The 23,416-nt window shown below is 42.1% G+C and overlaps 3 protein-coding genes across 3 annotated transcripts; 2 read left to right on the forward strand and 1 right to left on the reverse strand.

Moving 5' to 3' along the window:
• The first annotated feature begins 662 nt into the window (after positions 1 to 662).
• LOC115592927 (gastrula zinc finger protein XlCGF57.1-like) lies at positions 663 to 9,675 on the forward strand. The gene is made up of 2 exons (XM_030436193.1): positions 663 to 1,688; positions 8,216 to 9,675. The coding sequence occupies exons 1-2, from the start codon at positions 798 to 800 to the stop codon at positions 9,308 to 9,310; spliced, it is 1,986 nt and encodes a 661-aa protein (XP_030292053.1). The 5' UTR covers positions 663 to 797; the 3' UTR covers positions 9,311 to 9,675.
• Positions 9,676 to 13,083: 3,408 nt separating this feature from the next.
• Positions 13,084 to 14,564, forward strand: LOC115592922 (zinc finger protein 37-like). The gene has a single exon (XM_030436185.1). It carries the CDS (start codon positions 13,199 to 13,201, stop codon positions 13,940 to 13,942), a length of 744 nt encoding a protein of 247 aa, XP_030292045.1. The 5' UTR covers positions 13,084 to 13,198; the 3' UTR covers positions 13,943 to 14,564.
• A 2,019-nt stretch (positions 14,565 to 16,583) lies between these two features.
• LOC115592995 (zinc finger protein 30-like) lies at positions 16,584 to 22,002 on the reverse strand. The gene is made up of 2 exons (XM_030436311.1): positions 21,338 to 22,002; positions 16,584 to 17,326 (listed from the first exon to the last, which is right to left on the reverse strand). Exons 1-2 carry the CDS (start codon positions 21,781 to 21,783, stop codon positions 16,933 to 16,935), a joined length of 840 nt encoding a protein of 279 aa, XP_030292171.1. The 5' UTR covers positions 21,784 to 22,002; the 3' UTR covers positions 16,584 to 16,932.
• Positions 22,003 to 23,416: the final 1,414 nt, after the last annotated feature.

A 23,416-nucleotide genomic window follows, 5' to 3' on the forward strand; every position in this document is an offset into this window, starting at 1 on the left:
AGAGAGACTCAAAAATTTGCTCTTTCCGTGACGATCCTGGCCACAAATTAGCCTCAAAAACAGTGACATTTTCCAGAGTTGTAGCCACACTTGTCTTCTTTCTCCCAGTGTGTCTACTTTATCGGTAGGATTTACTGTTTTTGAATTATCGACCGCTAACCAACAAGAGTAGCTCTCAAATGCTCCATTTACTCCAATCTAAATCGGGAGGAGGAATCTCAAAGCTGCACCCTTTTGTAACTCGCTGCCATTTCCACATTTCTGAAGCTAGGACCACAAAACTTGATGTGTGTGTTCCTTAAGGCCTTTCCCGCTTGATGGTGAGGAAACTTTGCTGATGCCATGTTTGCTTTTTCGTCACGGGGCAAAGCGCACAGCCCACTCTCGCGATTTCCCGGCGGGGAATTGTCTAGTTAAGTTGTTCTTGTTTGATTTGTTTATTGCAAACAGCTACTAGTTTGTACTTTTGCTGATAAACCTAATTTGCAGTAGGGGTTGAATCATTTTGATAGCCACTGTATATAATTAAAGCATCTTTCTCATGAAAGAAAGAGAGAGTGATAGAGTTTATATTATTAATTCTCTGTCTTTTGTTCTCTGTCCCTTCAGAGCTTCCACAGCAACATGTCTGTAAGGAGGAGGAGGTTCTTGCTGACCAGCAGCTCTGTAACCAAGAGAGGAACTCCAGTCTGGACCAAGAGGACCCAGACCCTCCAGAGATTAAAGAGGAACAGGAGGAACTCTGCACAGGTTGGGAGGGAGAGCAGCTTGTACTGAAGGTGGAGACAGATACCCTCATGTTGACTCCAACTTATGAGGAAAGTGACCACAGTGAAGCAGAACCAACAAGTGACCACCAGCTCCTCTCTAACGACTCTCAAGTAGCTGAGAGCCGAGACCAGAAAGGAGGAAAACATGGAGACTTAGGATTAGCTGGAGATGGAGAGCCGAAGAAAAAGAAAAGACATCACGGAAGCAAAAGTCACAGTGATAATGCAAAAAACTCTACCTCATCAGACATTCAACATAACACTCACCCAGGTGAAAAGTCTTTCAACTATGACACATGTGGAAAGACTTTTAAGTTTACGAACCTATGGAATTCACACCTAAGAACCCACACAGGTGAGAAACTGTATTCTTGCAAAACATGTGGGAAAGATTTCAACCAATGTACACGCTTAACACGTCACATGAGAACTCACACAGGTGAGAAACCTTTTACCTGTCAATTTTGTGGGAAAGCTTTCAGCCACAGTTCAACCTTATCACGTCACACGAGAATCCACACGAGAATCCACACAGGTGAGAAACCTTTTACCTGTGAAATTTGTGGGAAAGCTTTCAGCCAACGTGTAAACCTGGCATCTCACATGAGAACCCACACAGGTGAGAAACCTTTTATTTGCAAAACATGTGGGAAAGCTTTCAGCCACAGTTCAACCTTATCACGTCACACGAGAATCCACAGGAGAATCCACACAGATGAGAAACCTTTTACCTGTGAAATTTGTGGGAAAGCTTTCAGCCAACGTGTAAACCTGGCATCTCACATGAGAACCCACACAGGTGAGAAACCTTTTATTTGCAAAACATGTGGGAAAGCTTTCAGGCACAGTTCAACCTTATCACGTCACATGAAAACCCACACAGGTGAGAAACCTTTTACCTGTGAAATTTGTGGTAAAGCTTTCAGCCTCTTTACAAAGTTAACACGTCACATGAGAACTCACACAGGTGAGAAGTTGTAACCTTGTAAGACCTGGGGAAACATGGTCTGATCAGTCTGCTCTGATGAGACATTTGATGACATGTACAGGCGAGTAGCCTTGCATTTGCAAAATATGTTGGAGGTGGTTCAGTTCTAGTGTTGTATGCACAATTGCAGAACTTTAAATGACCTACTTGAAGAATCCTCAGAGGATCAATATACACAGGAGAAATGATGAGCTGACGCTGAATGTGTCCAATTTCCCCTTGAAGATGTCAAAATATGTTTGTGTCTATCTTCATGCTAATTTACCCATATTTGTTAACATGATGAATAAAAAGTCGAGTGAATCAGTCCCGTGTGTCCCACTTATTATCGCTTCTTGTGTCCTGCTTTTATATAAACAGTTATATGTTAAATATTTGTAGGTTTTACAGTTGCTTCCATGTGTGTAACCAAAAAGTTAGCTGTTCGTTCAAAGTAGCAGTTTAGAAAAGAGTACCACATGCCTTTGTAAACACGCTGTGTAAAATGAGTATGAAAATGGTGTTCAATATGGTTAATTAAATGAATTTAAATTACATGTAAGAAATGGATAGATAATTAAAAGTCTTTTTGAGTCTGCTTAACAACTGGAAAACTTTGTTAGCCTAATCATTTTTCTTCAAGTTTAAAACTGTATTCAGATATGAATTTCTGAATTAAATGTCTTCAGTCTGAAACGGAACTGAAAGCCTCCGCACTTCCCCTGTCGGAGCTTTAGAGCGTGGCACCCAGCGGAAGTACAGTACCTTAGCAGCTAGTAGCAGTAGCTGGCTGTGTGTAATGAATGAAATGAAGACGGTACTGAGTCACAGCGCAGCTCATTATTGAATGAGTAATTAAAGAACAATGAGTTCAGTTGAGAGTTTGAGAGAGTTTGTCAACGAGCGACTAACTGCTGCTGCTGAAGAAATATTCAGAGTTTTTAAAACAACTATCGTCCAGTACGAGGAAGAGATCGATCGGCAGCGCGTCATGCTGGATATCTGCTTGAAACCCCAAGTAAAGTTACACAGGATAGGTGAGTAAAAGTTTCTTATTTTAATAACACTAATGTTCAGAGCCCTGGAGTGGCCACAGAGGGGGACATATGCATCGCAGCCACTCTGAAGTGGTTAACGAAACTTTGAAGAAGCTAAACAGACGAGAGAGAAGAGCGTAATCTTGGCAGCAGCCATGTTCTTTATTTTAACTCTGGTTAACAAAGCTCAACAGCGTTTTGCGTGTGCTCCTACAGTAAAATATCTGGGAGCTCAAAGATATATATGGGATAACAAAAAACTAACACAAAGGATTCCAGTTTTCTAAGTGCTTTTGTATATTGGCCGCCTTGGATGTTGAACTCAGCCAGCTTTCCACTGCAGGAGTAGGATCAAACAATGGAGGGGCCATGCAGGCTTATCCTTAGCAAGTTCTGTAGTGGAGACTCCAAGGGATCTTCTTGTGTAGTTTTTTTTATCCGTTTTTGGGAAGAAAACCCACTTTTCACACTGGGCAGCTGAGATGGGCAGCACCAGCATCATCTGCACCAACTCCAGGATGTTCTCTGTTAAAACATCTTTCAATTTCATTTAAACTCTCACCACCAACGTTCTTAAACCAAACAGAGGATACTTAACATCATAACTTATGTCTAACAAATCAAATTCTACCCTTCAAATTGAATAATGATGAAAAATGATAAAATTGATAAAAGCAGTCATTTCGTTGTTTGATGCTCTACACATTGATTTTACATTTGTTTAGTTTAGGTAGTGCCCAAATTGGTTTGGGTGCACATAAACCTGAACCATAAACTCTGCATATCACTGACTACTACAACGCGAAAGTCAGTTGTTGTTGTTGTTGTTGTTGTTGTTGTTTTTGATTGGTTGAAGATCACTGAGGCTCATGGGTATTGTACTTGGTGTCATGGAAACGAGAGAACTCATAAAAAGGTTACGACAGCAGCAGAGCAGCAAGAGAATATAATCTTTACTCTCACAACTATGATGCAACTTTACATTCTTAATAAAGAAGAAATATGAATTGCATAATAAAGTACAAAATCTAGAAAAAACTCATCAATGGCATTGGAGTGCTTCAGAAGCTGTTGTCTGACCAGGAGAGTGACTGGCTTCCCATTCTCCAAAAGACGTACATAAACAATTTCACACTTTGTGTTGGATATGTCAGTGTTTCCATCAGTCAGCATGGCCAAATAGATTGCTGCCTTCAGCTTCAACGACAGGCTGTGTTTCATGAGGTCGGCCATCTCACCCATCATTTCAGTGCATCTCATGTTGATGCCGTATTTTTTGTGGAGTCTGATCAGCGGTCCAAATTTCACAAAAGGCTCCCCTTCCTTCGTGATGAAGTAAGCAATGTTCATCTTGATCTTTAACTGTCTCTTTTTTTTCTTCGTCTCCCAGAAAGACATGCCTAACCCTTCTCATTGTCAAAAAAATGTCTTGACACTGAATGTGCCCCCACGATTTGTTGTGTTTTGTGAGGCTATCCTTTTAAATGTGCAGGTTTCCCGACAAAAACACTGAGTTTCCCACCAGCTTCTGGCCCCTGCAGTATTTGCAGTACTTGGTTCTCATATTGAAGCCACGAGAAAGTTTTGAACCAGTTTATGTTGAATTTGTAGGTTCTTCCTCTAGTCGGTGGGGCAGCGGGGACAGGGTCTTCGGTAGTCGCCATGGCGTCAAGATCAAGGCTAGCACTACCCTCCACAACTTCCGTCGCATCACTTACAACTTTCCACTTTATCGTTTCCTCCGCTTTTTCTCTCGACTTATCTACCGATTCTTCCTTCTCATTGTGCTCCTCTCGCTTCTGTTTAAAAATAATACTTTAGGTATTCCAGACTGTGCAAATATGCCCAGCAGCTTGCTCATCACAGCCTCACTTGTGGTCCTGGTGAGACTCAATATGTCCAGCCACCTTGAATAGTAGTCCACAACTACTAAGTTTTTTCCTTTTAGATTCACACAAGTCAGCTGCAAGTTTTTTCCAAGGGAGCTCTGGCAGAGGTGTAGTGATGAGTGGTTCCCGGTGCTGGCTCTGTGTGTGTTTGTTGCAATGAGAGCATGACAGCATCTTATTCGTTACTGCTTGGCTGATCTTTGGCCACCAGATTGCATCTCTGTATCTTTCTCGACATTTGTTCAGACCCATATGCCTGTGGTGGATTCTTTCAAGCATCTCTGATCTTAAGGTTTGTGGAGTCACAATTTGCTTTGCTCTTTTCAGCAGTCTGCTTTATTCACTCAGACTGCCTCCCTCCCAGTAATAGTCCATGGCAGGCCTGGTGACGTTCCTCTCTCATTTTGTGGCCATCCTGACCTGATCTAGTGTCAGACAAGCTGCAGGGAATAATCTTTTTCCATTTTTTATGCGCTCTAGCAAATCTCTCTTGGACATCCTCATTTAATCCAGTGTCGTCCACTTTGGATTCTGGATGCCTTTACAGCGAGTTGGGCACAATCAGGTTCTTGCAGTTCTTGCGTTCTTTCGGTACACACTCAGTGACGGGGTTGAACTTCATAAGACGGATGAGGAGTCGCTGACATCTTAAGGGAGTTCTATCAAGGTCTCTGTGGTTGGTGAGTGTCCCCAGCGGTTTATGATCAGTCAATAGTTTATAACTCTCCAGAACACACAAATACAGATAACATTTCTTTGAAGCCCATACGCCCGCAAGACATTTCTTTTCTGTTTGTGCGTGTCTCTTTTCCGCTTCAGTGAGTGTGCGAGAGCAGTAAGCTACTGGTTTAAGCGTTCCCCCATGATCCTGCAGCAGTACGCCACCAAATCCATTACTGGATGCGTCAGTGCCTACTACAGTGGGCCGCTTTGGGTCATAGTACTGGAGCACAGGAGCAGAGGTTATGAGTGTTTTAATCCTTCCTGAAGGCTTCTTCCTGTTGAGGGCCCCACATCCATGTCACACTTGTTTAGCAGTTCATTAAGAGGATGCAGCGTATCGGACAAGTGAGATATGTATCTGCCAACATAGTTCACCATACCAAGCAGTCGCCACAATTCAGTCACATTTTGGGTGTTTGCAGTGCGGTGATGGTGGACACTCCCTGTGGGCATGGAGCGATGCCATCCTGGCTGATCATGTGGCCTAAAAAGTGAATAGATCTCTATCTGATCTTACACTTCAGACGGTTAAGCTTCAGGCCAGACCTGTTTATGGTTTCTGTGACCTTGTCTGGATGGCGGACGTGTTCTTCCAGTGTGGCTCCGAACACTAAAATATCGTCCATATAGACCACTGTTCCTTCGTGGTGCTGCAACAGCCCCTGCATTTTTCTCTGGAATATCTCTGGGGTGGATGTTATTCCAAAAGGGAGCCATTTGGAGTCATGAATGTGGTCAGCTTTGAGCTTTCTTCATCTAGGGCTATTTGCCTAAAGCCGCTGGCTACATCCAGATTGGTGTACACTGAGCTTACAGCTAGTTTATGCAGAATGCTGTCAACAGTGGGCAGGACGAACTTTTCAAGCTTTTGGAGCGGCCACAGAGGGGGACATATGCATCGCAGCCACGTTTCACTACATGGGGCGAACATACAAGTGTTTCCCTCGTTTTGGTTAATTCCACTCCGGGACTCCGGAGGTTCTGAAATTGTGAGGAGCACTAAAACTCAACAGAAAGAGGTGTGTCTCATTCAACCTATTAGCAAGACATTTCGGCATTGATTTTGGGTCAGTGGATCAGATGAGATGGAAGCTATTAGAAAACCGTTGTCAAGGACACCGACTGGAGAATCAACCTAATGTACATGTTTTTCATGTTTTTGATGGTGAGGAGAACCTGGAGGAAACCCACACACACACATGATGTGGTCTATAACACCATATGCATTGAGTGTGCTTGAGAGAGAACACCTCAAATTGCCTTGACTGTTGACGGTGATGTTTCATTGCATGTTAGAAATATGGCGCAGTCAAGAGAATTGTCCAAAATGTTCAGAGAAGAGATCATTGCCTTGCACAAAAAGAGAAAATTATAAAAAAGGATAGCAAAGGCACTGAATGTTCCTAGAGATACAGTTGGAAGCATAGTTCACAAGTTTAAAGTTAAAAGACAGGTGGCTACACTACCTGGACATGGTAGAAAGAGGAAGCTATCAACGGCTGCCACCAGAGTCCTTAAGTGGCAGGTGGTCTAAAACCCTTGACTGGCCACTAAATACCTGCAGCAAAACTTGGTGGCAGCAGGCACTGAGGTTTCAGTTTCCACAGTGAGGTGCATACTAAATGCTGAAGGGCTCCATGCCTGAACCCCAAGACGTACACCCCTACTGACCCAAAGCAAAGACAGGTCAGCTCCAATATGCAAAAAACCATATAAATGAGCCCAAAAAATGTTTTGGGATTCAGTTCTGTGGAGCAATGAAACAAAACTAGAACTTTTTGGTTTCAGAAGAAGTCCTGGAAGATACTAGAGTGGCCATCACAGTCGCCTGACTTGAACCCTATTGAAAATCTCTGATGAGATTTAGAAAAGGCAGTTGCAGCACGCAAACCCAAGAATATTAGTGAACTGAAGGCCTTTGCCCATGAGGAATGGGCTACGATTCCTCAGGAACGCTGCCAGAAGCTGGTGTCTGGCTATGCATCACGTTTGCAGCAGGTCATAACAGCAAAAGAGTGCTCTGCTAAGTACTAAAGATGCTTGTCATGAAGGGGTTTAATAATTTTGAGATTGTAGTATTCATTTAAAGTGTCATTTTTTGTGTTGAATTTGGAGAAACCACTTAATAATAGTAATATTAGTAATTGTAATATTAGTTGTTTTGAGCTATTTAAGTTGTTCTTGTTTTGTTTATTGCAAACAGCTGCTAGTTTGTACTTTTGCGGATAAACCTAATTTGCAGTAGGGGTTGAATCATTTTGATTGCCACTGTATATAATTATAGCATCTCTCTCATAAAAGAAAGAGAGAGCGATAGAGTTTATATTATTAATTCTCTGTCTTTTGTTCTCTGTCCCTCCAGAGCTCCCACAGCAACATGTATGTAAGGAGGAGGAGGTTCTCACTGACCAGCAGCTCTGTAACCAAGAGAGGAACTCCAGTCTGGACCAAGAGGACCCAGAGCCTCCAGAGATTAAAGAGGAACAGGAGGAACTCTGCACAGGTTGGGAGGGAGAGCAGCTTGTACTGAAGGTGGAGACGGATACCGTCACGTTGACTCCAACTTATGAGGAAAGTGACCACAGTGAAGCAGAACCAACAAGTGACTACCAGCTCCTCTCTAACAACTCTCATGTAGCTGAGAGCCGAGACCAGAAAGGAGGAAAACATGATGACTCAGGATCAGCTGGAGATGGAAAGCCGAAGAAAAAGAAAAGACATCACGGAAGAAAAAGTCACAGTCATAATGCAAAAAACTCTACCTCATCAGACATTCAACATAACACTCACCCAGGTGAAAAGTCTTTCAACTATGACACATGTGGAAAGACTTTTAAGTTTAAGAACCTATGGAATTCACACCTAAGAATCCACACAGGTGAGAAACCGTTTACTTGCAAAACATGTGGGAAAGCCTTTAACCAATGTACACGCTTAACACGTCACATGAGAACCCACACAGGTGAGAAACCTTTTACCTGTGAAATCTGTGGGAAAGCTTTCAGCCTACGTGAAAACATGGCATCTCACATAAGAACCCACACAGGTGAGAAACCTTTTACTTGCAAAACATGTGGGAAAGCTTTCAGGCACAGTTCAACCTTATCACGTCATATGAGAACCCACACAGGTGAGAAACCTTTTACCTGTGAAATTTGTGGGAAAGCTTTCAGCCAACGTGCACACATGGAAGGTCACATGAGAACCCACACAGATGAGAAACTGTTTACTTGCAAAATATGTGGGAAAGCTTTCAGCCGCGGTTCAACCTTATCACGTCACACAAGAATCCACACGAGAAATCTCACAAGTGAGAAACCTTTTACCTGTGAAATTTGTGGGAAAGCTTTCAGCCTACGTGAAAACATGGCATCTCACATAAGAACCCACACAGGTGAGAAACCTTTTCCTTGCAAAACATGTGGGAAAGCTTTCAGCCACGGTTCAACCTTATCACGTCACAGGAGAATCCACACGAGAATCCACACAGGTGAGAAACCTTTTACCTGTGAAATTTGTGGGAAAGCTTTCAGCCTACGTGAAAACATGGCATCTCACATAAGAACCCACACAGGTGAGAAACCTTTTCCTTGCAAAACATGTGGGAAAGCTTTCAGGCACAGTTCAACCTTATCACGTCACAGGAGAACCCACACAGGTGAGAAACCTTTTACCTGTGAAATTTGTGGGATAGCTTTCTGCCAACGTGCAGACAAAATATCTCACATAAGAACCCACACAGGTGAGAAACCTTTTACTTGCAAACCATGTGGGAAAGCTTTCAGGCACAGTTCAACCTTATCACGTCACAGGAGAACCCACACAGGTGAGAAACCGTTTACTTGCAAAATATGTGGGAAAGCTTTCAGCCTCTTTACAAAGTTAACACATCGCATGAGAACTCACACAGGTGAGAAGTTGTAACCTCGTAAGACCTGGGGAAACATGGTCTGATCAGTCTGCTCTGACGAGACTTTTCATGACACGTACAGGCGAGTAGCCTTGTGACGATGACGAGTGTCCGTCCGTCCGTCCCCCGGTTGACGGCTAGGAACTCCCGTCTGACGGTGATGAGCGTCCGTCCGTCCCCCGGCTGACGGTGCGCCGCTACACTAAAAATTTCTGGGGAGAACCCTGACAGGAGAAATGATGAGCTGACGCTGAATGTTTACAATTTCCCCTTGAGAAGATGTCAAAATATGTTTATGTGTCTATCTTCATGCTGAATTGCCCATATTCGTTAACATGATGAATAAAAAGTTGAGTGAATCGGTCTCATGTGTCCCACATATTATCACTCCATGTGTCCTGCTTTTATATAAACAGTTATATGTTAAATACTTGTAGGTTTTACAATTGCTTCCATGTATGTAACCAAAAAGTTAGCTGTTAGTTCAAAGTAGCAGTTTAGAATAGAGTACCACATTTCTTTGTAAACACGCTGTGTAAAAAGAGTATGAAATATGGTTAATTAAATGAGTTTAAATTACATGAAAGAAATTGATAAAGAATTAAAAGTCTTTTTGAGTCTGCTTAACAACTGGAAAACTTTTGTTAGCCTAATCATTTTTCTTCAAGTTTAAAACTGTATTCAGATATGTTTTAAAGAATTTCTGAATTAAATGTCTTCAGTCTGAAACGGAACTGAAAGCCTCCGCACTTCCCCTGTCGGAGCTTTAGAGCGTGGCACCCAGCGGAAGTAAACAGTAGCAGCTAGCAGCATTAGCTGGTTGTGTGTAATGAATGAAGTGAAGACGGTACTGAGTCACAGCGCAGCTCATTATTGAATGAGTAATTAAAGAACAATGAGTTCAGCTGAGAGTTTGAGAGAGTTTGTCAACGAGCGACTAACTGCTGCTGCTGAAGAAATATTCAGAGTTTTTAAAACAACTATCGTCCAGTACGAGGAAGAGATCGATCGACAGCGCGTCATGCTGGATATCTGCTGGAAACCCCAAGTAAAGTTACACAGGATAGGTGAGTAAAAGTTTCTTATTTTAATAACACTGATGTTCAGAGCCCTGGAGTGGCCACAGAGGGGGACATATGCATCGCAGTCCACTCCACGACGCTGAAGTTAGCCTCCGATTCGCCAGCTTCCGATTCGGCACTTTAGGGGAAAGTTGTGGGGAAATTAACGTAACGTGCAGTGCGACTGTTTGTACACTGATTGTCTGGTTTTTGTGACACTTCTTGATGTAAAAACATTTTAGACATTTTAGGTAAGACATTAACTTTGCCTGACACCCGCTGTTGTATTTGTGAAACGTTTATGTTATTTGTGAAAATGCTAAAGGGGAGATCTCACCCTTTTTGTTTGATACCCACAGACCTCATTAGACCAGGTCCAGATCAAAAACCACTGTACCCAGACTTCTCAGATCTGGACTAGATTAATCTACAGGCCCTGAAGATTCATTCAGACACAGTTTCTGATCTGTGAAACCTTTATTCCATTTGTGAAAATGCATTAAAGGCAGATTTTGCCGTTTTCTCATCATATAGACCACATTAGACCTGGTCCAGGTCAAAATCCACTATGCCTAGACTTCTCAAATGTGGCCTAAATTATCCTACAGAGGCAAAACATTCATTATTACACAGTTTCTGATCTGTGAAACCTTTATTCTATTTGTGAAAATGCATTGCTGCAGTGGAAACAATATGTAGTTATATTTGAAATATAAATTAATTCCTGTTCTGAATTTATTCTTTTAAAAAAAGATCATTAAAAAACAAACCCTTCTTTGGTAGTGATAAAGAACAGGACTGTTAAGAGTGTGGATAAGATAAAGATAAAATCCTAACATACCATCCCTAGCTGGTTAGTGGTTACAGCCTGACTATGGGAGGATGAGAAAATCACAGTTCAAATCCCTTCACTATACGCCTTGTTTAACCAGTGTTATTTTGTGATTATTATTTTTTATTGCACACAGTGCCATCACTCACAAAATGTGAAGGATCACTTAATTGATATTGAACATACAAGTTTAAATTAAATATATTATTTTTTAATATTAATCACATATAATAACATAGCTGATAGCATAAGAGCATAAATTATAAGAGTATAATTTGGAGCAACAAGATTTTTACAGATTCCTCCAAATGCGACACTATTTAGGAACAATCATGAGAGATGTGAACTTGGCAAACTTGGAGGATGGAATAATGAACATTTTTAAATCTGCTATGACTCTGACTGCAATGCTAAAACTGTTCTTGGGATATACAGCTGTCTCTCAAACAGAAGGTCAGAAGGGGCTCTATATATTAAAGAGAATTGGGATGGGGAGAGTAATGGGGTTCTCTCTGGAGAGGAGTGGAGTGTGATCTTTCAGATACAGTGGAAAACCATAAGTCCCCTCATTTGGAGGGAATTCTGTTGAAAGAGTCTGGTCTGTTTCTTTGTCAGGAACGACATAGAATTTCTTATTTAGGCTGCTGGAGGCAATGTCAGGCCAACAACGCATATCACTATCATATATTTTGGTCTTGTCCGGTGCTGGACGCTTTTTGGAAGAATATTCATCAAACTTCATAGGAAGTATTTAAGTATGCTGTTCCCTTTAGATTTGATGTCTTGCATCTATGTAATAGCTATTCCACAAGGGATAAACCCGAAGGACAGGTACCTTATGATAACTCTGCTGGCTGCAGGTAAAAAAGCTATAACCCGCATGTGGTTGAAGCCCGAATCTCCCTCAAACAAGGACTGGATAGACATAGTCCATCAAATATACGCCATGAAAAAATTGACATACTCCCTCAGGACACACCAAGATAAATTTACCAATATATGGTTGAGGTGGACTGACTTTATTAGACTTCAAGTCAAGATCTCCACATCGAGAGGAGCCAGCTGAGGTGGCTCGGGCATTTGTTTCGGATGCCCCCGGGACGCCTCCCTCGGGAGGTGTTCCTGGCATGTCCCGCCGGGAGGAGACCCCGAGGAAGACCCAGGACACGCTGGTGTGACTATGTCACCCAGCTGGCCTGGGAACGCCTTGGGATCCTCCCAGAGGAGCTGGAGGAAGTGTCCGAGGAGAGGGAAGTCTGGGTGTCCCTGCTAAGGCAGCTGCCCCCGCGACCCGGCCCCGGATAAGCGAACGAAAATGGATGGATGGATGGTCGAGGTGGAAAGACTTTATTAGACTTCAAGGACAAGATCTTACATGAGACATATGTGTCATGTGGCTTGAGTATAACCTTTCCTCTCAGCTGATGTAATTGTATTGTTCATCCATTTAATACATTTATTTATTCATTGATTTTTAAAATGTATTTTATTTTTCATATTTTTTAGGTTGGTGTCCATAGTCTGGTACCAGTAAGAATGCCTGTGAATTGTGACCAAGGTGAAAGGACTGTTACTATTTTGCTTTTAAAATGGAGAAATATACTTTATTAATGACTCAATGAGTAAGAGTGCAACCTATGGAATTTCATTTGATCTCATAGGTCTTTTGGGTTATTATTTACCTGCTTCTTCCTTCAGAGATTAGTAACAGGCATAAAAGTACAGGTTTTGCTTTCTTTTGTACACTATGGCTGCCAATAAATAGCTAAATTAATAAAAATAAAATTAATATTGTCTGTCTTTTGTTCTCTGTCCCTCCAGACCCCCCACAGCAACATGTCTGTAAGGAGGAGGAGGTTCTCGCTGACCAGCAGCTCTGTAACCAGGAGAGGAACTCCAGTCTGGACCAAGAGGACCCAGAGCCTCCAGAGATTAAAGAGGAACAGGAGGAACTCTGCACCAGTCAGGAGGGAGAGCAGCTTGTACTGAAGGTGGAGACAGATACCGTCATGATGACTCCAACTTATGAGGAAAGTGACCACAGTGAAGCAGAACCAACAAGTGACCACCAGCTCCTCTCTAACAACTCTCATGTAGCTGAGAGCCCAGACCAGAAAGGAGGAAAACATGGAGACTCAGGATCAGCTGGAGATGGAGAGCCGAATAAAAAGAAAAGACATCACGGAAAAATTGAAAACTCTACCTCATCAGACATTCTACATAACACTCACCCAGGTGAAAAGTCTTTCAAATGTGACACATGTGGAAAGACTTTTAAGTTTAAGTCCCAATTGAAGTCACACCTAAGAACCCACACAGGTGAGAGGCCTTATTCTTGTAAAACATGTGGAAAAGATTTCATGTCTCGTGGTGAATTGAATCGACACTTGAGAATCCACACAGGTGAGAAACCTTTTACTTGCAAAACCTGTGGGAAAACATTCAGCCAACGTGCAAACTTAACACATCACATGAGAATCCACACAGGTGAGAAACCGTATTCTTGTAAAACATGTGGGAAAGATTTCAAGTCTCAGAGTGAATTGAATCGACACATGAGAACTCACACAGGTGAGAAGCCGTTTATTTGCCAAAAATGTGGGAGAGCTTTCAGCCAACGTTCATACATAGCATCTCACATGAGAGTCCACACAGGTGAGAAACCGTTTCCTTGCAAAACATGTGGGAAAGCTTTCTCGTCAAACATCAACTTAACACATCACATGAGAACCCACACAGGTGAGAAATCGTAACCTTGCAAGACCTGGGGAAAGATGGTCTGATCAGTCTGCTTTGACGAGACATTTGATGACACGACCAGGCGAGTAGACTTGTATTTGCAAAATATGTTGGAGGTGGTTCAGTTCTAGTGTTTCATGCGTAATTACAGAGGATCAATATACACAGGAGAAATGATGAGCTGATGCTGAATGTGTACAACTTTCTGAGATGTCAAAATATATGTATGTGTCTATCTTCATGCTGATTTGCCGATGTTTGTTAACATGATGATTAAAAAGTAGAGTGTTGACTTTTCATCATCAAGACAAACATGCTTAAAAATATCTCAAATATCATATGTATTCTTCATATAGTCATGTTTGCTACAACTCAGTCTTTTTGTTTGTGTATATACACATAATGAACAAACAGAGAAAAAAACATAAACCTTTAGGGAGCGACATTTTCTGTGTTACCTCATCATTGGTTCTTAAAAGTAAAATCAGGCCTAAGAGGCGTTGCGTTCAAGACCCATTTCTGCCGGCAGGAAGCAAATTGTTCTGGTTCATAGTTGACAAATGCTGTTATCCTCTCCATTTTATAAATGTCCATTGTAATTTCCATCCATGAATATAAAGTTTGGCTCTACTGAGATAACCGTTTCCTGGTTAGAGATTTTTTTACCAGCTGCCAGCAGTGCATTCATTAGGAGATATCTCCTTTTGACCAGTCTTGAGGTATATATCTAGAATATATGGTTTTACTTGTAAAAGGTAATTCACATTTAAAAATGTCTTGTAGGGCCTTGTGTATTCCCCTCCAATAGTCTTTAAAGGGACTGTGTGTAATATATCAAGTATTTAGCACCATCTAGCTGTGAGGTTCTACATTGCAACACTCCTTTGCTCACCCCTCCCGTTCTGAAGACGTTGGAGGCGTTCCAGAAGCTACGGTGGCCCTGACGGACAAGAAACTCTTTTTCAAAATATGGACTCTTTCCCAACAGCGTAGAGTATTTCTACTGATTCAAGTAATGAGGTAAAGATGTCGTTAGTTATTGTTATTTTTAGTGACGAGCGCTTTCGCTGAGCTCCCTCTCAGTTCCGCAGTCAAGCTAGCTCTGAGAGAAAATGTGTTTCACCGTACTACGTAGTACCACGTAGTGCTTTGTGTCCCTCTCGGCAGTCCATAGTTTTTTAAAACCAGAAAGACATGGCGGCCTCCATAGAGCTTGCCCATGCTATGTATATTCAGATATGTAATTCTTCACTCAGGAGGATAAGTCAGATTGTTGGCATTGTACACCAATGAGGACTTACTTATGAACGAAGACATGATTTGAGTTAATAAATTACTTAAAACGTTACACTGTCTCTTTAATAACAGAGCAATCCCAGAAGATGTGATGATGGTTCACGTTTTGGTAAATGGGGATTATTGTCATAGTGAGATTTCTGTGAGGGTGTAATAAAATATCTTATGAGATTTTTCCACCCAAATTCCCTTCTTTTCTGTGAACTGGTGCACTTCCACTGGTATCTCCACATTCTTGTCGAATCTTCATCAGATATAATAGTTCCTCCTTCCTTTTCCCACTGTTTTAATATACAAGGTTGAGTGCGTTTTAAGATTTAACAGACCCTTGTACAAACATGAGATAATTTTTATGCTTTATGCTTTCCTAAACAACTCTATCAAACACATACACATGGGCAGCAACTGGGCTGTTGCACTAATGCAATACAGAGATACAGAGGTTCTACGGTTGAAATTTCGTTTTGATCCAGAGTAAACAGAGCTGCGTGGATAAACCTCTGTCCAGTAACTGGGCCTCGCACTGTATTTTGCTGCTCGCAGACGCAGATCACCTGTTTTGTAACGGAGTTCAGTGAAATTATAATTATTTTTAGTGTGTGGGTTACATTTGCTTTGTACCAACCAGGCAGCGACAATGTCCAGCGAACGTTGAGAAATACAAAGGCGAGGCCCCACTCCATGGAGTGCGGCAGAGGTATGTCGGGGAGTCTGACAGGAAAGGAAGCACAGTTTTTTGTCCATAATAATCAAAGTTGACAAGATTTTTGGCGAAGATTCTCAGATCTAGCAGCGTTTGGCGATCATACACCAGCAAAGTGTTCACGGTATGTGACACAAGTGTTACAAGCAACAGACAAACACAACAGTCGGAGCAGCTGACGGCCCGCCTCACACACTGGCGCTATCTTGCCACAACAATTTCTACTTCATTCATTACACACAGGCAGCTATTAACACATACCTGAGTAGTTTTAAACTTGAACAAAATAATTGGCCAAAAAAATTTTTCTCCATTTGCTAAGCAGACTCAAAATGACTTTTGATTCTTTTTTCCATTTCTTACGTAATTTAAATTAATTTAATTAACTATATTTAACACAATTTTCATACTCTTTTCACACAGTGCATAGTTTACAGTACACTGTTTGTGTACTCCTTGTATTAAGGTGTAGATCTACTCTGCTTAATTCCACAAAGAAATGCAGTCCTTTTTTCTAAACTGCTACTTTGAACTAACAGCTAACTTTTTGGTTACATACATGGAAGCTACTGTAAAAACTACAAGTATTTAACATATAACTGTTTATATAAAAGCAGGACATGAGGAGCAATAATAAGTGGGACACGTGAGACCGATTCACTTGACTTTTTAATCAACATGTTAACAAATATGAGCAAATCAGCATGAAGATAGACAAACATTTTGACATCTTCTCAAGGGGCAATTGGACACATTCAGTCAACTCATCATTTCTCCTGTGTATATTGACCCTCTGAGGATTCTTCAACTATGTCATTTAAGGTTAAAGTTCTGCAATTATACATGAAACACTAGAACTGAACCACCTCCAACATATTTTGCAAATACAAGGCTACTCGCCTGTACGTGTACATGTACATGCCTGTACGCAGACTGATCAGACCATCTTTCCCCAGGTCTTGCAAGGTTACAGCTTCTCACCTGTGTGAGTTCTCATGTGACATGTTAAGCAAGGACGAAACCTGAAATCTTTCCCACATGTTTGCAAGTCAATGGTTTCTCACCTGTGTGGGTTCTCATGTGATAAGTTAAGAGAGCAGGACTCCTGAAAGCTTTCCTACAAATTTCACAGGTAAAGGGTTTCTCACCTGTGTGGATCATCATGTGGGTTGTTATGCCTGCATGTTGGCTGAATGTTTTCCCACATGTTTTGCAAGAATATGGTTTCTCACCTGTGTGGGTTCTCAGGTGTGACTTCAATAGTGACTTGCACTTAAATGTCTTTCCACATGTGTCACATTTTAAAGACTTTTTACTTGGGTCAGTGTTATGTTGAATGTCTGTTGAGGTAGAGTTTTTATTTTTTCCGTGATGTCTTTCATCTTTTACAAAGATGTAGCTTCATCTCGCTCTTCGTACGTCATCTTCCTCGAATGCCAAGGCAGAGTTTGTTGTTGCTGGTGACATAAAGAGGTCAGCCGTAGGTGGCTCTGTTACCACGAGCTGAAATGGGTACAGCGCCACCTAGCGTACAGGGTATGACATACTATGGCCAATAATGAGATTTCTCACTGACATGTATACTCGGACAATTGCAGTTGTCTGACTGAGTAGCATAGTCGAACTATGGCTGTAATCCGACTAAGCTGTGCATGTAAATGTACTGACTAGAATTGAAACACCTCCAACATATTTTGTAAATCAAGGCTACTCACCTGTACATGTCATCAAATGTCTCGTCAACGCAGACTGATCAGATAAACTTTCCCCAGGCAAAATTATGGGTTCTCACTTGTGTGAGTTCTCATGTGTTTCGCTTTGTGTGAATGTTGGCTGAAAGCTTTCCCACATGTTTTGCAAGTAAACGGCTTCTCACCTGTGTGACTTCTCATGTGAATTCTTAAGATACTGTTTAGTATGAAAGCTTTCCCACATGTTTTGCAAGCAAATGGCTTCTCACCTGTGTGGATTCTCATGTGATAAGTTAAGTCACTGTTTTTACAAAAAGTCTTCCCACATGTTTTGCAAGAATGTGGTTTATCACCTGTGTGAATTCTCATGTGATTAGTTAAGCAACTGCTTTGACCAAAAGCCTTTCCACATGTTTGGCAAGAATATGGTTTCTCACCTGTGTGGGTTCTCATGTGAACTATTAAGTTACTACTTCCGCTGAAATCTTTACCACATGTTTTGCAGGAATACCGTTTCTCACCTGTGTGGATTGTCATGTGATAAATTAATCCAGTACGACTCTTGAAAGCATTCCCACAAATTTCACAGGTAAAAGCTCTCTCACCTGTGTGGATTTTCATGTGTTGTTTCAATTTATCATTAGACACGAAATCTTTCCCACATGTTTTGCAGGAATACCGTTTCTCCCCTGTGTGGATTGTCACGTGATACATTAATCCACTACTACTCTTGAAAGCCTTCCCACAAATTTCACAGATAAAAGGTCTCTCACCTGTGTGGGTTCTTAGGTGGACATTCAATTTGGATTTATACTTGAAAGTCTTTCCACATGTGTCACAGTTGAAAGGCTTTTCACCTGGGTGAGTGTCATGTTGAATTTCTGATGAGGTAGAGTTTAAATTTTTTCCGTGACGTCTTTTCTTTTTCTTCGGCTCACCATCTCCAGCTGATCCTGAGTCTCCATGTTTTCCTCCTTTCTGGTCTCGGCTCTCAGTTACATGAGAGTTGTTAGAGAGGAGCTGGTGGTCACTTGTTGGTTCTGCTTCTCTGTGGTCACTTTCCTCATAAGTTGGAGTCAACATGACGGTATCCGTCTCCACCTTCAGTACAAGCTGCTCTCCCTCCTGACTGGTGCAGAGTTCCTCCTGTTCCTCTTTAATCTCTGGAGGCTCTGGGTCCTCTTGGTCCAGACTGGAGTTCCTCTCCTGGTTACAGAGCTGCTGGTCAGTGAGAACCTCCTCCTCCTTACAGACATGTTGCTGTGGGGGGTCTGGAGGGACAGAGAACAAAAGACAGACAATACTTAATCAACCAATCAACCTTTATTTATCCTCCAGAGAACATTGAGAGGCAACCCTCATTTACAAGGGCATCGCGCCACACAGAACAAAGACCGAATAACAACAAGTAGAAATACTAAGAAAGTTTCAATAGCTTCCAGGTCATGTGACCCACTGACTCCAAACCGATGCCGAATTGTATTAATAGACTGGGTGATTAGGACACACCTTGTTATATTGACTTCAGTGCTCCTCATGTTTGTTATTAATGATTTTAATGTGAAATGTATTTTTTTTTTTCCAATAGCTTCCATCTCATCTGATCAACTGACCTAAAATCAATGCCGAAATGTCTTCCTAACAGGTTGAATGAGACACACCTCTTTCTGTTGAGTTTTAGTGCTCCTCACATCTTTCGGAACGTTTTGTGTGTAAAATCATCATTTTCTGAGCGGAGTTTCGCCGCGGTCTTCTATAGAACGGAGCCCAGCCGTGCAGCTGACACTCAGAACCTCCGGAGTCCCGGAGTGGAATGAACCAAAACGAGGGAAACACTCGTTTGTTCGCTCCATGTAGTGAAACGTGGCTGCGATGCATATGTCCCCCTCTGTGGCCACTCCAGGGCTCTGAACATTAGTGTTATTAAAATAAGAAACTTTTACTCACCTATCCTGTGTAACTTTACTTGGGGTTTCCAGCAGATATCCAGCATGACGCGCTGCCGATCGATCTCTTCCTCGTACTGGACGATAGTTGTTTTAAAAACTCTGAATATTTCTTCAGTAGCAGCAGTTAGTCGCTCGTTGACAAACTCTCTCAAACTCTCAGCTGAACTCATTGTTCTTTAATTACTCATTCAATAATGAGCTGCGCTGTGACTCAGTACCGTCTTCACTTCGTTCATCACACAAAGGCAGCCAACGCTACTAGGTGCTACTATTTAGATCCACTGGGTCCCACGCTCTAAAGCTCCGACATGGAAAGTGCGGAGTCGTTTAGTTCCGCCTCAGACTGAAGACATTTAATTTAGAACTTGTTTAAAACTTTTCTAACTACAGTTTTGAACTTGAAGAAAATGATTAGGCCAACAAAAGTTCTCCAGTTGCCAAGCAGACTCAAAGAGACGTTTAATTATTTTTTTCCATTTCTTACATGTTATTTAAATTCATGTAATTAACAATATTTAACACCATTTTCATACTCTTTTCACACAGTGTGTTCCCACTATGTTTGTGTACTCCTTGTATTAAGATGTAGATCTACTCTGCTTAATTCCACAAAGAAATGTGGTACTCTTTTCTTAAACTGCTACTTTGAACTAACAGCTAACTTTTTGTACACACATGGAAGCTACTGTAAAAACTAGTATTTAACATATAACTGTTATTATAAAAGCAGGACATGAGGAGTGATAAGAAGTGGGACACATGAGACCGATTCACTGGACTTTTTAATCATCTTTTTAACAAATATGGGCAAATCAGCATGAAGATAGATACATAAACATATTTTCTCAAGGGGAAATTGTACACATTCAGCATCAGCTCATCATTTCTCCTGTGTAAATTGAACCTCTGAGGATTCTTCAAGTATGTAATTTAAAGTTAAGTTTTTCAATTATGCTGTTACGCTCGGTCTAGGGAGCCGAGCCCAACACAGTGTAAGTTAAGAGGAAAAAAATACAATTTATTACAATAATCCAACACACACAGAATACCAATATGTATAGTGATAGGTGCGAAATATAAAAGTGATGAAGTGTGGCTTCAGGGTGAGCCCTGGCCTAAAATAACCAATCTAAACTCTGGAGTCCAAAACTTCCTAATCCCTACAGAAAAGAAAAGAAACAAAAAGACAAATGCTGAACCTAACTCCCTTACCTAATAAAAAACAGAAGAAAACAGAAGTAAAGTAAAAGGCAGCTCACCCCTACTGCTTCCCTAAGCACAAACACACTTGCCCTGGTTTCACCGAGTGCACACGCACACTCACAAACAGTCTTGCACTCAGGCCAACAAACACACTCTAACTTAGTCAAACACTAATTTGTCACAGTACACCTTCCACAGAACAGAGCAGGAGCTTGGTTCGCATTGCCAGCAGTAAGTGAGACCTGTTCCCAGTGCATGTTGGACTCCGGCAGGGCTGCCCTTTGTCACTGGTACTGTTCATTATTTTTATGGACAGAATTTCTAGGAGCAGGTCCCGTCGGAGGGAGCCACACGATCTTATGGGAGGACAGTAGTGTTCACTCTGCTGAAAGAAAACACACACACTACAGAAAATGACGTTGGGAGCCGTAACATATGCATGAAAAATAGAACTGAACCACCTCAAACATATTTTACAAATACAAGGCTACGCGCCTGTACGTGTCACCAAATGTCTCATCAAAGCAGACTGATCAGACCATCTTTCCCCAGTTCATGCAAAGTTACGGCTTCTCTCCTGTATAAATTCTCATGTGTTGATTCAACTGACCATGAGTCTTGAAATATTCACCACATGTTTTGCAAGAATATGCTTTCTCATCTGTGTGAGTTCTCATGTGAGCTGTTAAGCCTGGACGTCGCCTGAAAGCTTTCCCACAGGTCTTGCAAGAAAACGGTTTCTCATCTGTGTGGGTTCTCATGTGAGGTGCTATGTGTGAACGTTGGCTGAAAGCTTTCCCACAAATTTCACAAGTAAAAGGTTTCTCACCTGTGTGGATCTTCATGTGGTTTGATATGTGTGCATGTTGGCTGAAAGCTTTCCCACACGTTTTGCAAGAAAACAGTTTCTCACCTGTGTGGACGCTCATGTGACGTTTGAAGTTTGTAAGGTGGCTGAAAGCTTTCCCACATGTTTCACAGGCAAAAGGCTTCTCACCTGTGTGAGTTCTCATGTGATGTGTTAAGTTTGTACGGTGTCTGAAAGCTTTCCCACATATTTTGCAAGAATAAGGCCTCTCACCTCTGTGGGTTCTTAGGTGTGAATTCAATCGGGACTTAAACTTAAAAGTCTTTCCACATGTGTCACATTTGAAAGAATTCTCACCTGGGTGAGTGTTATGTTGAATGTCTGATGAGGTAGAGTTTTTATTTTTTCCGTGATGTCTTTTCTTTTTCTTCGGCTCTCCATCTCCAGCTGATCCTGAGTCTCCATGTTTTCCTCCTTTCCGGTCTCGGCTCTCAGCTACATGAGAGTTGTTAGAGAGGAGCTGGTGGTCACTTGTTGGTTCTGCTTCACTGTGGTCACTTTCCTCATAAGTTGGAGTCAACATGACGGTATCTGTCTCCACCTTCAGTACAAGCAGCTCTCCCTCCTGACTGGTGCAGAGTTCCTCCTGTTCCTCTTTAATCTCTGGAGGCTCTGGGTCCTCTTGGTCCAGACTGGAGTTCCTCTCCTGGTTACAGAGCTGCTGGTCAGTGAGAACCTCCTCCTCCTTACAGACATGTTGCTGTGGGAGCTCTGGAGGTACAGAGAACAAAAGACAGAGAATTAATTATATCTCTGGTTTCCCCCACCATCAAAAACATGTGCATTAGGTTGATTCTCCAGTCCGTGTCCTTGACTGAAACACTGGCTAAAATCTGGAGTTGGTTCTTGGGCCTGACACACGCTGCCAACTGTTAACTCAGGATGGTTTTCAAATGCGGCGAGCAGACAGGACGACAGAGAGCGGTAAGAGGAAAGGAGGAGGGCTGGCTGTGTTTGGGACAGATGGTGTAACCCTGGGCACATCACTGTTAAAGAACAGGTGTGTAGTACAGACATCGAACTTTTAGCGGTTAGCATCACGACGTACTACCTCCTGAGGGAGTTCACAAAGGTGTATATAAAGCTGTGTATATCCCCCCTCTGCTAATGCTGATGCTTGTGACGTCCTCCACTCAGTCACAAGCTCACTGCAGACACAGCACCCACAGGCCCTCTTCCTCATCTCTGGGGACTTCAATCATGCCTCTCTGTCCTCAAACCTTCCCACATTCACATAATATGTCACCTGCCACACCAGAGACAATAAAACAGTGGACCTATTTTATGCCAACAGCAAGGAGGCATACAACTCATCCCCCCTCCCTCCCCTGGGAAGATCTGAGCACAACCTGGTGCATCTCCTGCCTGTTTACAAGCCCCTTGTTAACAGGCAACCAGTGGAAACCCACACGGAAGACATGGACTGAGGAGACTGACGAGGCTCTGAGAAACTGCTTTGACTCAACAGTGTGGGAAGAACTGTGTGTTTCTCATGGGGAGGACATCATTTAACAGGCTGCATAACGAACTTTATAAACTTCTGTGTTTATAACACTGTACCCACCAGGACTATACAGTGTTTTTCTAACAGCAAACCCTGGATTAATCCTGACATAAAGGCCCTATTTAAGGAGAAAAGAGGGCCTTTAGGTCAGGCGAGTAGGATGAGCTGAAGGGTGTGCAGAACACTGCGTGAAAAGTGGGATTTTCGTCCCCATAAGCGCCCAGAAATCTCCCTAATTTTCGGCAGTTAACGACAATTTCCAATGGTCCGTGCC

This window comes from Sparus aurata, chromosome 12 (genome assembly GCF_900880675.1).
Source record: "Sparus aurata chromosome 12, fSpaAur1.1, whole genome shotgun sequence".
NCBI lineage: Eukaryota > Metazoa > Chordata > Actinopteri > Spariformes > Sparidae > Sparus > Sparus aurata.

Coding starts and splice junctions, on each gene's coding strand:
- LOC115592927 (XM_030436193.1), top strand. CDS start 798: ATGTTGACTCCAACTTATGAGGAAAGTGACCACAGTGAAGCAGAACCA. Junction 1,689..8,215: donor CCTGTGAAATTTGTGGTAAA/GCTTTCAGCCTC, acceptor ACATGTGGAAAG/ACTTTTAAGTTTAAGAACCT.
- LOC115592995 (XM_030436311.1), bottom strand. CDS start 21,783: ATGAGAACTCACACAGGTGAGAAGCCTTTTGCCTGTGAAACATGTGGG. Junction 17,327..21,337: donor ATTTATACAGGAGAGAAGCC/GTAACTTTGCAT, acceptor AGCGAGATGAAG/CTACATCTTTGTAAAAGATG.
- LOC115592922 (XM_030436185.1), top strand. CDS start 13,199: ATGATGACTCCAACTTATGAGGAAAGTGACCACAGTGAAGCAGAACCA.